At 43.0% G+C, this 13,282-nt stretch overlaps 1 protein-coding gene across 1 annotated transcript in view; it reads right to left on the reverse strand.

Moving 5' to 3' along the window:
- gpa33a (glycoprotein A33 (transmembrane), paralog a) overlaps nucleotides 1-12,519 on the reverse strand; it is a 49,840-nt gene extending 37,321 nt beyond the window's left edge. Inside the window, exon 1 of the mRNA XM_043701022.2 lies at nucleotides 12,369-12,519. Within this exon, the coding sequence (XP_043556957.2) occupies nucleotides 12,369-12,402 (34 nt within the window). The 5' untranslated portion in view covers nucleotides 12,403-12,519. The remainder of the gene's footprint in view (nucleotides 1-12,368) is intronic.
- Between the last annotated feature and the right edge of the window lie 763 nt (nucleotides 12,520-13,282).

Genomic DNA, 13,282 nt, shown 5'->3' on the forward strand with positions numbered 1-13,282 from the left:
GGGAGAGAGGGAGAAAATAGGATATGAGAGACTGGTCAGCTGAACAACATTAGTTGGAAAAATACTAGAGTATTATAAAGAAATTACAAAAAAGTTTAGAAAAATAATCTAATCAAAGTCAATATGAAGGGATATGTGGGCGGCACGGTGGCACAGTGGTTAGCACTGCTGCCTCACAGCGCCAGAGACCCGGGTTCAATTCTCGCCTCAGGCGACTGTGTGGAGTTTGCACATTCTCCCCGTGTCTGCGTGGGTTTCCTCCGGGTGCTCCGGTTTCCTCCCACAGTCCAAAGATGTGCAGGGTCAGGTGAATTGGCCATACTAAATGGCCCATAGTGTTAGGTAAGGGGTAAATGTAGGGGTATGGGTGGGTTTCGCTTCGGCGGGTCGGTGTGGACTTGTTGGGCCGAAGGGCCTGTTTCCACACTGTAATCTAATCTAATCTAAAGGGAACAGTCATGTCTCATAAACCTCATGAATTTCTTCAGGATATTACTACTACAGCTAATAAGGGGCAACCAGTGTATTTGGATCTTCAAAAGGCTTTTGAGAAAGGCAAGAAGTTAATGAACAAAATTGAAGTGATGGAATTGGGGCTAATATAGTAGTATAGCCTGGGATTGGTTGACAGGCAAAAAGCAAGAATAAATGGGTCGTTCTCAGGTGGACAGGCTATGACCAGCAGGGTACCCCAAGGTTTGGTGCCTGACTATTCCATAATTCACAATCTGTATCAATGATTAGGACCTGGGCACCAATTATAACATTTCCAAGATGGCAGATAATAAAAAAACAACTTTGTGGGAATGAGATTTGTAAAGAAGATGCTAAGAGGCTTCAAGGGGATTTAAAGAGGCTGAGTGAACAAGTCCTTGACAGATGGAATATAATGTGGATAAGTGTGAGGTAATCCACATTGATAGGAGGAACAAAGGTGCAGAGTATTTCGTAAATGGTGAGAGATCAGAAAATATTAACGTCCATAGTTCACCAAAAGCTCGCACACAGGTGCAGCAAACAATTCAGGAGGCAAATAGCTTATTTATCTTTATTGCAAGAAGATTAAAGTACAGCAGTAAATATAGCCTTCAATTGCACAGAAGACTGGTGAGACTGGAGCTGGAGTATTGTGTGCAGTGCTGGTACTCTGCCAAAGGATGGATGTATTTGCCATAGAGGGAGTTTAGCAGAGCTTTACTAGATTATCCCTAGATGGATAATCCGATGAGGAGAAATTCCATTCATTCACAGGATGTGGGTATCACTGGATGGGCCAGTATTCATTGCCCATCCCTAATTACCCAGAGGGCAAACGACAGTCAACCAAATTGCGGTGGGTCTCAAGTCACATATAGACCAGACTAGGTGAGGCAAGTTTCCTTCCCTGAAGAACATTAGTGAGCCAGGTAGCTTTTTATGGCAATTGACAATAGTTTCATAGTCATCAGTAGATTATTAATTCCAGGTTTTTTTCTTATTGAATTCAAATTTCACCAATCTGTCATAGCATGATTCGAACCCAGAACATTAGCTGAGTTTCTGGATTAATAGTCTGAATATAATACCACTAGGCCATTGACACCCTTTCAAACTCTTTAGAGTTTAGAGGAATGAGAGGAATTCTCATAGAAAAACTTAGAAAATTCATGAAGAGGTAGAGAACGCAAAGAGAATGTTTCCTCTAAATGTGAAGTCAGGAACCTCAGAGCATAGTCTCAGAATAAAAGACAATCCCATTAGGACTGAGATGGGGAGAAGCTTCTCCACCCAAAAGGGTGGAGAAAATTTGGGATTCTGTACCTGGACAGCCGTAGGAGCTCAGTCATTAAGTAATTTCAAGAGAGGTTGACAGATTTCTCAGGATCAATGGCAGTAAGAGGTATGGGATAGCATGGAAATATGGCATTTAGGTAGGTGATCAATCATGGTCTAGCATAGCAGAACAAACTCTAAAGGTTAAATGACCTATTCCTGCTCTAACGATTGCAAGTTTTCACTTTTTTTTCTTCCTCTTATTTACTTTTCACCTCCTGAACATTTTAGTCTGGATTTTCCAATGGACATCCAGTTGTTTTTCCATCATACATGGGACTTAAACATGTGAACCTTGAGGAAACCTCATCACAGCAGTCACAGAGTCATACAGCATGGAAACAGACCTTATGGTCCAAATCGTCCATGCTGACCAAGTTTCCCAAACTAAATTAGTCCCACTTGCCTGCCTTTGGCACATATTGCTCTAGACCTTTCCTATTGAAGTACCTGCCCAAATGTTTTTTTAAATGTTGTAACTGTACCTGCATTTACCACTTCCTCTGGCAGTTCATTCCACAGACAAACTACCCTCTGTGTGAAACAGTTGCCCTGCAGGTCCGTTTTAAGTCTTTTCCCCTCTCACCTTAAAGATATGTCCCCTGAACTCCCCCATATTAGGGAAAAGATCTTTGCTATACACCTTACCTGTGCCCCTCATGATTTTACAAACCTCTAAAAGTCACCCCTTAACCTTCTATGCTCCAGTGAAAAATGTCTCAGCCTATCCAGCCTCTCCTTAGAACTCAAACCCTCCAGTCCTGGCAATATGCTGGTGACTCTTTTCTCAACCCTCTCCAATTTAATAATATCCTTCCTATAGCAGTGCAACCAGAACTGTATATTGAACTCCAAAAGTGGCCTCACTAGCATCCTGTACAACATCTACATGGATATCCCAACTCCTATATTCAATGGTCTGAGCAATTAGGCAAGCATACTAAATGACTTCTTTACTACTCTGTCTACCTGTGATGCAACTTTCAAAGAACCTCTAGATCTCACTCCAAAGGAATCACCTGAGAAATTCTCCTAAACCTGGAACCATCAAATTCTACATTTAAATCAGAGAATGCCAACAAAATTAAGTAAACCATTACTCAGGAAAAGTTACAATATGAAATACCCAGTCTAACCTCTAGGTATCTGTTCAACTGATTCAATGCTTATTTCACACTCCTCCCATCTAGAACATGTGCACTCCTGCCCTGGGCACCCCAGACCATGAACTGACGCCCACTGGGACCCACCCCTCCCCTGTCAGGCCACACCAGAACTGACCTCCACCAACTCCTGACCAGAGTGGAACACTCACCACCCCCAACGACCAGACCAGATTGCCATTCCTTGGAATATCCACCTCATGTATTCAGCTTGATTGTCATGAGGACAAATATTACACAGCGAATGATTGGCTTCTGAAATGCACTGCCTGACTGGGTGGAGGCAGGCTGAAATGAAGCATAACAGGAAATCAGAAAAGAAAAAGAACTAAGAGTGCAGGTCTATAGGCAAAAGGCAGGGTTTAGCAAAGGCAAATTCTCCTTTGGAGAGCCAGTGCCCACATGATGGGCTGAATGGCCTGCTTCAGTGCAATAATGTTTCTATGATAAGATCATAAGACATAGGACCAGAAATTAGGTCATTCAGCCATTAAGTCTGCTCCACCATTCAATCACGGCTAATAAGTTTCTCAACCACATTCTCCCGCTTCTCTCTGTAACCCTTGATCCCCTTCATACTCAATAGCATCAACAAATAATTCATAAATGAACGTTCCTCTGTCTGCTGTTTTAAGAGGTTGAATATCTGGGTGTAACTATCAGAATGTCACTTAAAAATTTAGTTTCATTATCAGCTTATACTTAAGCCTTCCAAAGCTACTTAAAAATATTGCTTTTTGTTTCAAAAATCTCCATATCAGTAATTTATGCAATCTCACACAAGCTGTGTGAGTATAGAGTGTATAGTGGTATGGTATAGAGAATACCACATCAGTGAGACCATTTTGAATTATTGATGTAGGATGTATTATTTCTGATGATTGAGTTCTGAAAGAATTTCAGTTCAAAAATTCTCAGTGCGCCATCGGAAAAAGGGAGATTAGAAACTGTAGACACACTGGGCATAATTTTCCAGTCCCCCTTCAACTCAGGTTAATGTCAACGTATTAGAGAATTATAAATGTCATATCATTGTTTTAAAAAGGATGCAAAGGCCAGTCACTTTCACCTCAGTTATGGACAAGTTTCTAGAAGTAACAAACTGGGTAAATGAATAGTCACTTGAATGGGTTACTTAAGAAAATGGATGGACTTTCTTTTAAAAATTAAGGGATAATTCTTTAATTAACTTGCCTGAGTTTTATGATGAGGTAACAGAGTGAGTTCAGGGGGGTGATGCTGCCAATGTGGTGTACATGGACTTCCAAAAAGACATTTGATAAAGATTTGAGCAAAAGGATGAATTTACAAATTAGGGGCAGTAGTAAAGTCCCTCAAGCATATTCTGCCATTTGCTTGGGTCATGGGTGATCAGATTTTGGCCTCGACTCCACTTTCTGCCTACCCTCTATCCACTGACTCTTCTGTGAATCAAGAACTTACCTACTTGTCCTTAAAAATATGTAATGATCCTATCACCACCCTCTCAGACTCTCAAATCTCAAAACAAATGTGGTTCATCTCAGTCTTAAAATGGGAGACCATGTATTTGTTTCCTTTAGTCATTCACAGGATGAGATCATCACTGGTTAGGCAGCATTTTTTACCCATCAGGTAGTTAAGAGTCAACCACAGTGCTGTGGGTCCAGAATCAAATCCAATTCACAATGGATTTATGGTCATCATTAGATTCTTAATCCCTAGGTATTTATTGAATTCAAATTCCATCTGCCAAGATGGGATCTAAACCCAGGTCCCCAGAACATTACTCTGGCCTCTGAATTAACAGTCCGGCAATAATACCACTAGGCCATTGCCTTCCTCCCTTCTTAAACTGCACCACTCAGTACTAGTTTCTCCAATAAAGGGAAAATCATTTCAGCACCCACCCTATCAGATCAACTCCCAATTCTAAATTACAATGGATACATTCCCAAGCTGTTCAACCTTTCCTGACAAAAACATTCACATCAACCCAGAAATCAGTCGCGGGAACCTTTTTTTGATTGCTTCCAATGCAGTTAAATCCTTCGGTAAGTAAGGAAACCAAAACTGTACAGAGTACTCAGGATTTAGTCTCACCAACACCCTGTAAAAAACATTCCTACTTTATGTTCCATTCCCTTTGCAAAAACAACATTCCATTTGCCTTCCTAACCACCTGCAGTACCTGCTTTCTAACTTTTTGTGATGCAACGTACCAGAACACCAAATCCCAAATTATAGTTCATGGAATAAAAGGGACAGAAGAAACATGGAATAAAAAAAATTTGACTGACTGACAGGAAATAGAATGATGCTTCACGTTTTTATTTTCAGATTGGGAAAGAGTTAGGACCCTTGCTTTCCCTGATGTACATTAATGACCAAAATCTTAATTTACAGGGTACAATTTCAAAATGTGTAAATATTCAAAACCTGGAAGCATCATGAATGGTAAAGGTAGTATAAAACTTCAAAAGCATACATTGATTGGTGAAAGGGGCGGATGTAATTCAATGAGAAAGTGAGGACTGCAGATGCTGGAGATCAGAGCTGAAAATGTGTTGCTGGAAAAGCGCAGCAGGTCAGGCAGCATCCAAGGAACAGGAGAATCGACGTTTCGGGCATAAGCCCTTCTTCAGGAATGAGGAAAGTGTGTCCAGCAGGCTAAGATAAAAGGTAGGGAGGAGGAACTTGGGGGAGGGGCATTGGAAATGCAATAGGTGGAAGGAGGTTAAGGTGAGGGTGATAGGCCGGAGTGGGGTGGGGGTGGAGAGGTCAGGAAGAAGATTGTAGGTTAGGAAGGCGGTGCTGAGTTTGAGGGATTTGACTGAGACAAGGTTGGGGGAGGGGAAAATGAGGAAACTGGAGAAATCTGAGTACATCCCTTGTGGTTGGAGGGTTCCTAGGCGGAAGATGAGGCGCTCTTCCTTCAACCGTCGTGTTGCTATGGTCTGGCGATGGAGGAGTCCAAGGACCTGCATGTCCTTGGTGGAGTGGGAGGGGGAGTTGAAGTGTTGAGCCACGGGGTGGTTGGGTTGGTTGGTCCGGGTGTCCCAGAGGTGTTCTCTGAAACGTTCCGTAAGTAGGCGGTCTGTCTCCCCAATATAGAGGAGGCCACATCGGGTGCAGCGGATGCAACAGATGATGTGTGTGGAGGTGCAGGTGAATCGGTGGCGGATATGGAAGGATCCTTTGGGGCCTTGGAGGGAAGTAAGGGGGGAGGTGTGGGCGCAAGTTTTGCATTTCTTGCGGTTGCAGGGGAAGGTGCCGGGAGTGGAGATTGGGTTGGTGGGGGGTGTGGACCTGACGAGGGAGTCACGGAGGCAGTGGTCTTTTCGTAACTCTGATAGGGGAGGGGAGGGAAATATATCCCTGGTGGTGGGGTCCGTTTGGAGGTGGTGGAAATGACGGCGGATGATACGCTGTATATGGAGGTTGGTGGGGTAGTAGGTGAGGACCAGTGGGGTTCTGTCCTGGTGGCGGTTGGAGGGGTGGGGCTCAAGGGCAGAGGAGTGGGAAGTGGAAGAGATGCGGTGGAGGGCATCGTCGACCATGTCTGGGGGGAAATTGCGGTCCTTGAAGAAGGAGGCCATCTGGGTTGTACGGATTTGGAACTGGTCCTCCTGGGAGCATATGCGGCAGAGACGAAGGAATTGGGAATGTGGGATGGCGTTTTTACAGGGGGCAGGGTGGGAGGAGGTGTAGTCTGGGTAGCTGTGGGAGTCGGTCGGTTTATAGTAAATGCCCGTGTTGATTCGGTCGCCCGAGATAGAAATGGAAAGGTCTAGAAAGGGGAGGGAGGAGTCTGAGACGGTCCAGATGGATTTGAGGTCAGGGTGGTAGGTGTTGGTAAAGTGGATGAACTGTTCAACCTCCTCGTAGGAGCACGAGGCTGCGCCGATACAGTCATCGATGTAGCGGAGGAAAAGGTGGGGGGTGGTGCCAGTGTAGCTGCGGAAGATGGACTGTTCCACATATACTACGAAGAGGCAGGCATAGCTGGGGCCCATGCGGGTGCCCATGGCTACTCCTTTCGTTTGGAGGAAGTGGGAGGATTGGAAAGAGAAGTTGTTCAGGGTGAGGACCAGTTCAGTCAGTCAAAGGAGGGTGTCAGTGGAAGGGTACTGGTTGGTACGGCGGGAAAGGAAGAAGCGGAGGGCTTTGAGTCCTTCGTGATGGGGGGATGGAGGTGTACAGGGACTGGATGTCCATGGTGAAGATAAGGCGTTGGGGACCGGGGAAGCGAAAATCGTGGAGGAGGTGGAGGGCATGGATGGTGTCCCGAACGTAGGTGGGGAGTTCTTGGACTAAGGGGGACAGGACCGTGTCGAGGTATGCAGAGATGAGTTCGGTGGGGCAGGAGCAGGCTGAGACAATGGGTCGGCCGGGGCAGTCAGGTTTGTGGATTTTGGGCAGGAGGTAGAAACGGGCGGTGTGGGGTTGTGGGACTATGAGGTTGGAGGCGGTGGATGGGAGATCCCCTGAGGTGATGAGGTTATGGATGGTCTGGGAGATGATGGTTTGGTGGTGGGAGGTGGGGTCATGGTCAAGGGGGCAGTAGGAGGAGGTGCCCGCGAGCTGGCGTTTATCCTCAGCGGTTTAAAGGTCGGTGCGCCAAACTACTACCGCGCCTCCCTTGTCTGCTGGTTTGATAGTGACGTTGGGGTTGGAACGGAGGGAGTGGAGGGCTGCACGTAATTCAATGTTGAGAAATCTGAAGTAATTCATATTGATAGGAGCAACATTGTGAGACAATGCAAACTCAAAGGCATAATACTGAGGGGGTGCAGAATCAGAGGACCCCCCATGTACAGGTGCACAAGTAATTTAAAGTGGAAGTACTGGTTGCAAAAGCAATTAATAAGGCATATTGTACATTAGCTTTATGAATAGGGCTCCAGAGTATATAAAGGAGGTTCCACTAACTTTGGTAAAACACTGGCATCAACTGGAGTATTGTGTCTAGCTGTGGGAGCCAAACTTTAGGAGGGATCTAAAGACATTAGAGAAAGTCTAGAAAAAAAAACGTTCATGAAAATGATTCCAGATATGAATAAGGTGGGACTGATCTCCTCGGAGAACAGAAAGGTTGAGAAGAGATTTGCTAAGAGTATACAAAATCATGAAGGATCCACACATGGGTGTACCCATGCATGCAAATGTCAAAAACAAGTTGGGACAGATTAAAAGGTAAGTGCAAGAGAAATAACAAAACATTTTCAAACAGTGGAGCAAGCATGATCTGGAATTCACCACCTAAGATGGAGGAAGATTTAATTGAGGTTATTAAGATTTGATTAAATTGTCCTATGTGTCAGATATGATTCCTCCCAGCAGAGAGTTTGGCCCCAATTCTCATTGATTACAGTTTTGCTGGGGCTCCTTGATACCAAACTCAATCAAGTGCAGCCTTGATGTCAATGATTGGTACTCTCACCCCATTGCTGGAATTCAGCTCTTTTGTCCATGTTTGAACTAAGGCTGTAATGAAATTAGGAGCTGAGTAATCCTGGCTGAACCCAAACTGGGTGTCACTGAGGCAATTGCTGCTGAGCAGGTGCAGCTTGATGGCACTGTTGATGATACGTTCCCTCACTTTACTGATGAGCAAGTATACATTGATGAGGCAGTAATTAGCCAGATTGGGTTTGTCCTGCTTTTTTGTGGATAGTACATACCTGGGCAATTTTCTACGTTGTCAGATAGAGATCAGACATCTCAGCTCCAGACCATCTCTGCTGGAGTCAAGGTAGTTTCTTCAGCTCAACCATTTTCAGATGCTTCATCAATAACCTTCCCTCCCTCATAAGATAGGAAGTGAGAATGATCGCTGATGACTGCACAAAGTTCAGCACCATTCACAATTCCTCTGATATTGAAGCAGTCCATGTCCAAATGCAACAAGACATGGACAATATCCAGGTTTTGGCTGATAAGCAGCAAGTAACATTAATGCCACACAAATACCAGGCAATGAACAACTCCAATAAGAGACAGTCTAACTACTGCCTCTTGCCATTCAATAATGTTATCAGCACTGGATTTCCCCATCATCAACATATTGAGGTTACCATTGAACAGGTGAATCAACAGTACCCCCCACATAAAGAATGGCCACAAAAGAAGGTCAGAGGCTCAGTATACTGTGGCAAGTAACTCACCTCCTGACTCCCTAATGCCGGTCCACCATCCACAAGGCACAAGACAAATGTGATGGAATATACCCCACTTGCATGGATGAATACAGCTCCAAAAATACTCAAGAAGCTTAACATCATCCAGGACAAAGCAGCTCTCTTGACTGTCACCACATCTACATGTATTCCCTTCACCAGTAGCAGCAATGTGTACTATATACAAAATGCACTGCAGAAATTCAAAGACCCTTAGACAGCACTTTCCAAGCACACAATCACTTCTACCTAGAAGGGCAAAGACAGCAGCCTACATTGGAACAGTGTGACCTGCAAGTGCCTCTTCAAGCCACTCACTGTCCTGACTTAGAAATATATAGTTGTAGCTTCACTGTTGCTGAGTCAAAATCCTGGAATTCCCTCCTTAAGAGCATTGTGTGTCAATCTACAGCATGAGGCCTGCAGCAATTCAAGAAGGCAGCTCAGCAACAACCTTCTCCATGACAACTAGAGATGATAATAAATGCTGGCCAGTCAGCAGCACCCATGTCCCAGGAGTGAATAAAAATAAATCCACAAAATAAGAGCCTTCAGCATAATGGGGAGAAGGCCAGAAGTGGCACTAAGTTAACTGCTCCTTCAGAAAGCTACACAGACACAATGACTGATTGGCTGTCTTTTATTCTGTAACTATTCTGTGATTGGAGGTAAAAAAAAAACTGAATACTATGAAGCTGTATTTAAGGTCATAATATGTTAAAAATATATTAGTCATCCAGCAGAGGTTCTTGTAATCAGAGAAATTGGGGATATTTTCCTTGAGCAGTGGGAGATTTGATGAAAGTGTCAAAAATCATGAACAGTTTTGGTGGAGCAAATAGAGAGAAACCACTTATACCACATGGTTACTAATTTAAGGTAATGTAAGGAAATGCTGTGAAGACAACATTTTTAGGTAATGGGCAGAATACACTGCCAGAAGCAGATTCAATAACCTTTGATAATTAATAATAATTAACTTCAATAGACTTTAAATGAAATTGCACAAATACTTTAAAGAAAACTAAAACCTCATTATAGTGATAGAGAAGCGACGTCAGAATGATTGGATAGGTTGTCTTCAAAGAGCCAATCCCTGTATGATGGACTGAATGGCTTCTAGCTGTGCTCTATCATTTTGTGATTCCAAATTATTTTTTGACTTGCAGGTAAATTATCGATGAATGTATTGACCAGGCAATTCAATTTTTAGTACAAGATTATGGGAATATATCTTGTTATAAATTTTACAATGAATGATTGCATAATCACATTTCAGTTTCACTCACACCCAGTTTCTGGCATCATAATCATTCACTTTGCTACAGATACACTGTATTACCCCAGTCATTGGCAAAAGGAGGAAATGTAAAAGACTATTCTTGTAGAATACTGAAGGAGTCCTGCATATTGCACTTCCATCATTGAGATGAAACAAAAATCCCAATAACCAGCTCAGGTTGGAGGGAATAATTTTTTCACACTAATGAAGGCAGAGCAGGAAAATTCTTTTAATGTTCTGACCAATATTATTCCTTGAAAAACACCACAAGGAACCAATTTTCTTATCAATTCTTTCATTGTATGGGATCTCACAGTGAGGAAATTGATTGTCAGACTACTTATGCTGTGATAGTGGCTATACGGCAATAAAACCTCATTGACTGTTAAAACATTGAGACCCAAGTTGGCGTGAGGTACTATTTTAATGCTTCCTTTTGCTGCAAGTGACAGGATCCTCTTACCTTCCTATGTAGCTGTCGAAAATCCTACATAATCAGATTGTACATAAACAATGTTATAATTACAGTTACATTGATCAATAGCTTAACAATCAGGAATGCTAATTTAACCACCGAATGTTGGATAATTGTAACAGCTTAGAATGATTGTTGGCTAAAATGTCAGGTAAACAGGTCCCAGGGGAAGTTGTAATTTCTGGTTATAGCATTACACAATACTGCAAAGTGTTGAACCAAGAATGTTAAAACTGAATTAAACCCAGGCGTGGAATGAAATGCACTATTGTACATTAAAAATCTGAAATACTACATATTGAAGCCTGTATTCTCTACAAAAAGTTAATTCAATAATATAACAATGCAAGGAATTCAGAAGACAGCAATTTGCTAATGTGGTGCTGACCAGTATGGCAGGATAAGCAGCGTCATGTTTTTGGACTATCTATAAACTCAAGACAAGTACCAAACATTGTGAGGGTGGCCTCATGACTGATAAATCCAACCCAGTGAGAGAAGAGGGAATGGTTCAAAATACAATTTGAAAATACTCTGGTACTTATTGCAGTCAACACTGTGGCCCTGACCTTCATTACCACCACTCAGCTTGTCCTGTAGAGGCAGGACATGAGTTGGACATTTATCAGCATGATCACAGGTAAACAACTTTATACCTTACATGGTAAGACTGCAATACCTCAATACGTTTCATTCTTTAAAATGTTACGTGGGCATCACTGGCTAAACCAGTATTTATAGCCCATCTAAATGCCCTGGACAAGATGGTGTTTTGCCACCATCTTGAACCCCTGTAGTATTTGAGATGCAGGTCCACTCAAGTGCTATTAGGAAGAGGGTTCTGGAATTTTGAATTCAGATAGGGAGGCAAAGATGATATACTACTCAGAGGGACAAAGTCTGGAGTTTCCATCTGCTGCCCTGCTCTTTTAGGAGAGGAATTGGAAGAGGCTATTGGAGGAATTCTGGAGAACTTTTAATATCTACTGTTGTGCAATGTTTCCTTGCGTTCAACGCAGATCTCACCTAACTCCTTTTTTTATATAACGACACCCCCTTAATCCATTCTTAAGGACCATTTCAAAAATGTCTTCAGACAAGCCTGTAGCTTTAGATGTGCCCCAGGAAAAGGAATAATGAATTCTGGTCTGGTTTGACAACTTTTTCGAATAAGGAAGTAAAATGGTTGGTGTAGGCTACACGGAGGACGGGAGTTGGAGGTTAGGAAGGTTCCTGAAAGTAACAAAAACAACTTAATCTTCAGCGTCAGGTCATTGAAGGCAAATTGGAACAAACGCAAAGGAAACGGCGTAGAATTAATTTCAAACTGAACGAATAGAGTCCATAAACTTCCAGCCTGATCTAACTCTATTCTCCGGTGAATTCGAAACCGAGGTCTTTCTGCAGCTTCGCTGTGAGGTGTGGCTCCCAGCCATGGCTCCGAGTCCACCATCTCCCGATCAATACCAAACCCCTACCTGTACACAGCGCCAGTCCCAGCTCAAGAAGCATCCTCCCGTTCTCTCTTCCAATGGACTGATGTTTAAAAGCAACACTCTTTCTCAAAACCTGAAGGAACTGATTTCGCGATAACCTCGCCCAACCTTGCTCTTTCCTCGCCTCCCTCCTCTGCCAGGTAGATTACACCCGGAAGCCTGGGGACTTGTCAATCATTGCGATAACTATCTTATTGGAGCACAGCTCCTTCACTTTGATTGGGGAAAACGTTTCTTCCTTCGTCTGCACCACAGAAATAAACATTCAGGATTCTAAAGAAAATCTCATTTTAACACATATAAAAGTCACATTAGCAACTTAGTCTTTGTTTTTGTCTCACTACTGTGTCACTGATTTGTTTCGTTTTGTAAAGTTTCACTTCTAATGAAAGTTACAGTCTAGAATTCCCATACGGTAGTACTGATGATGCTGGAGGAGTTTCCAAATGGTCAAAGTACCCTACACATGCTACTCGATTTTGTTTCTGGTTCGATGGACCAGGATAAGTCCAGAGCACTATAAAAAAGGATTTTGTTCTCAGCCAGACTGCCGTTCAATATTCGACTTCCCCACACAGTCTTTCCATGGGATGTTTGGACTGTAATCATTCCCTGCTGCCGGGTGGGGATCGGGGACCTGCGGAATACACAAACAACCAAACTGAGGTTTTGTTAATTAGCAGTGGAGAATCAAATTTGTTTATTATTATTCAATACCGAATCATGTAGAGAGAGTGGAAGAAAGGTGATTGAAGAGCTAGAAGAGATAAGAACAATTCTTACTCTATTTCTTAATTATCAACACCAAACGTTTCTGAAGGCAGGATCCGCTGCACTTGTAAACGTTAATTCGTTCAGTAAAAGTGACGATAAAATGTACTTTGAAGGGAATGGAC

Source organism: Chiloscyllium plagiosum, unplaced genomic scaffold (assembly GCF_037043375.1).
Source record: "Chiloscyllium plagiosum isolate Xiang-an unplaced genomic scaffold, Cpla_swu_hap1 HiC_scaffold_12, whole genome shotgun sequence".
NCBI classification, from domain to species: Eukaryota; Metazoa; Chordata; class Chondrichthyes; order Orectolobiformes; family Hemiscylliidae; genus Chiloscyllium; species Chiloscyllium plagiosum.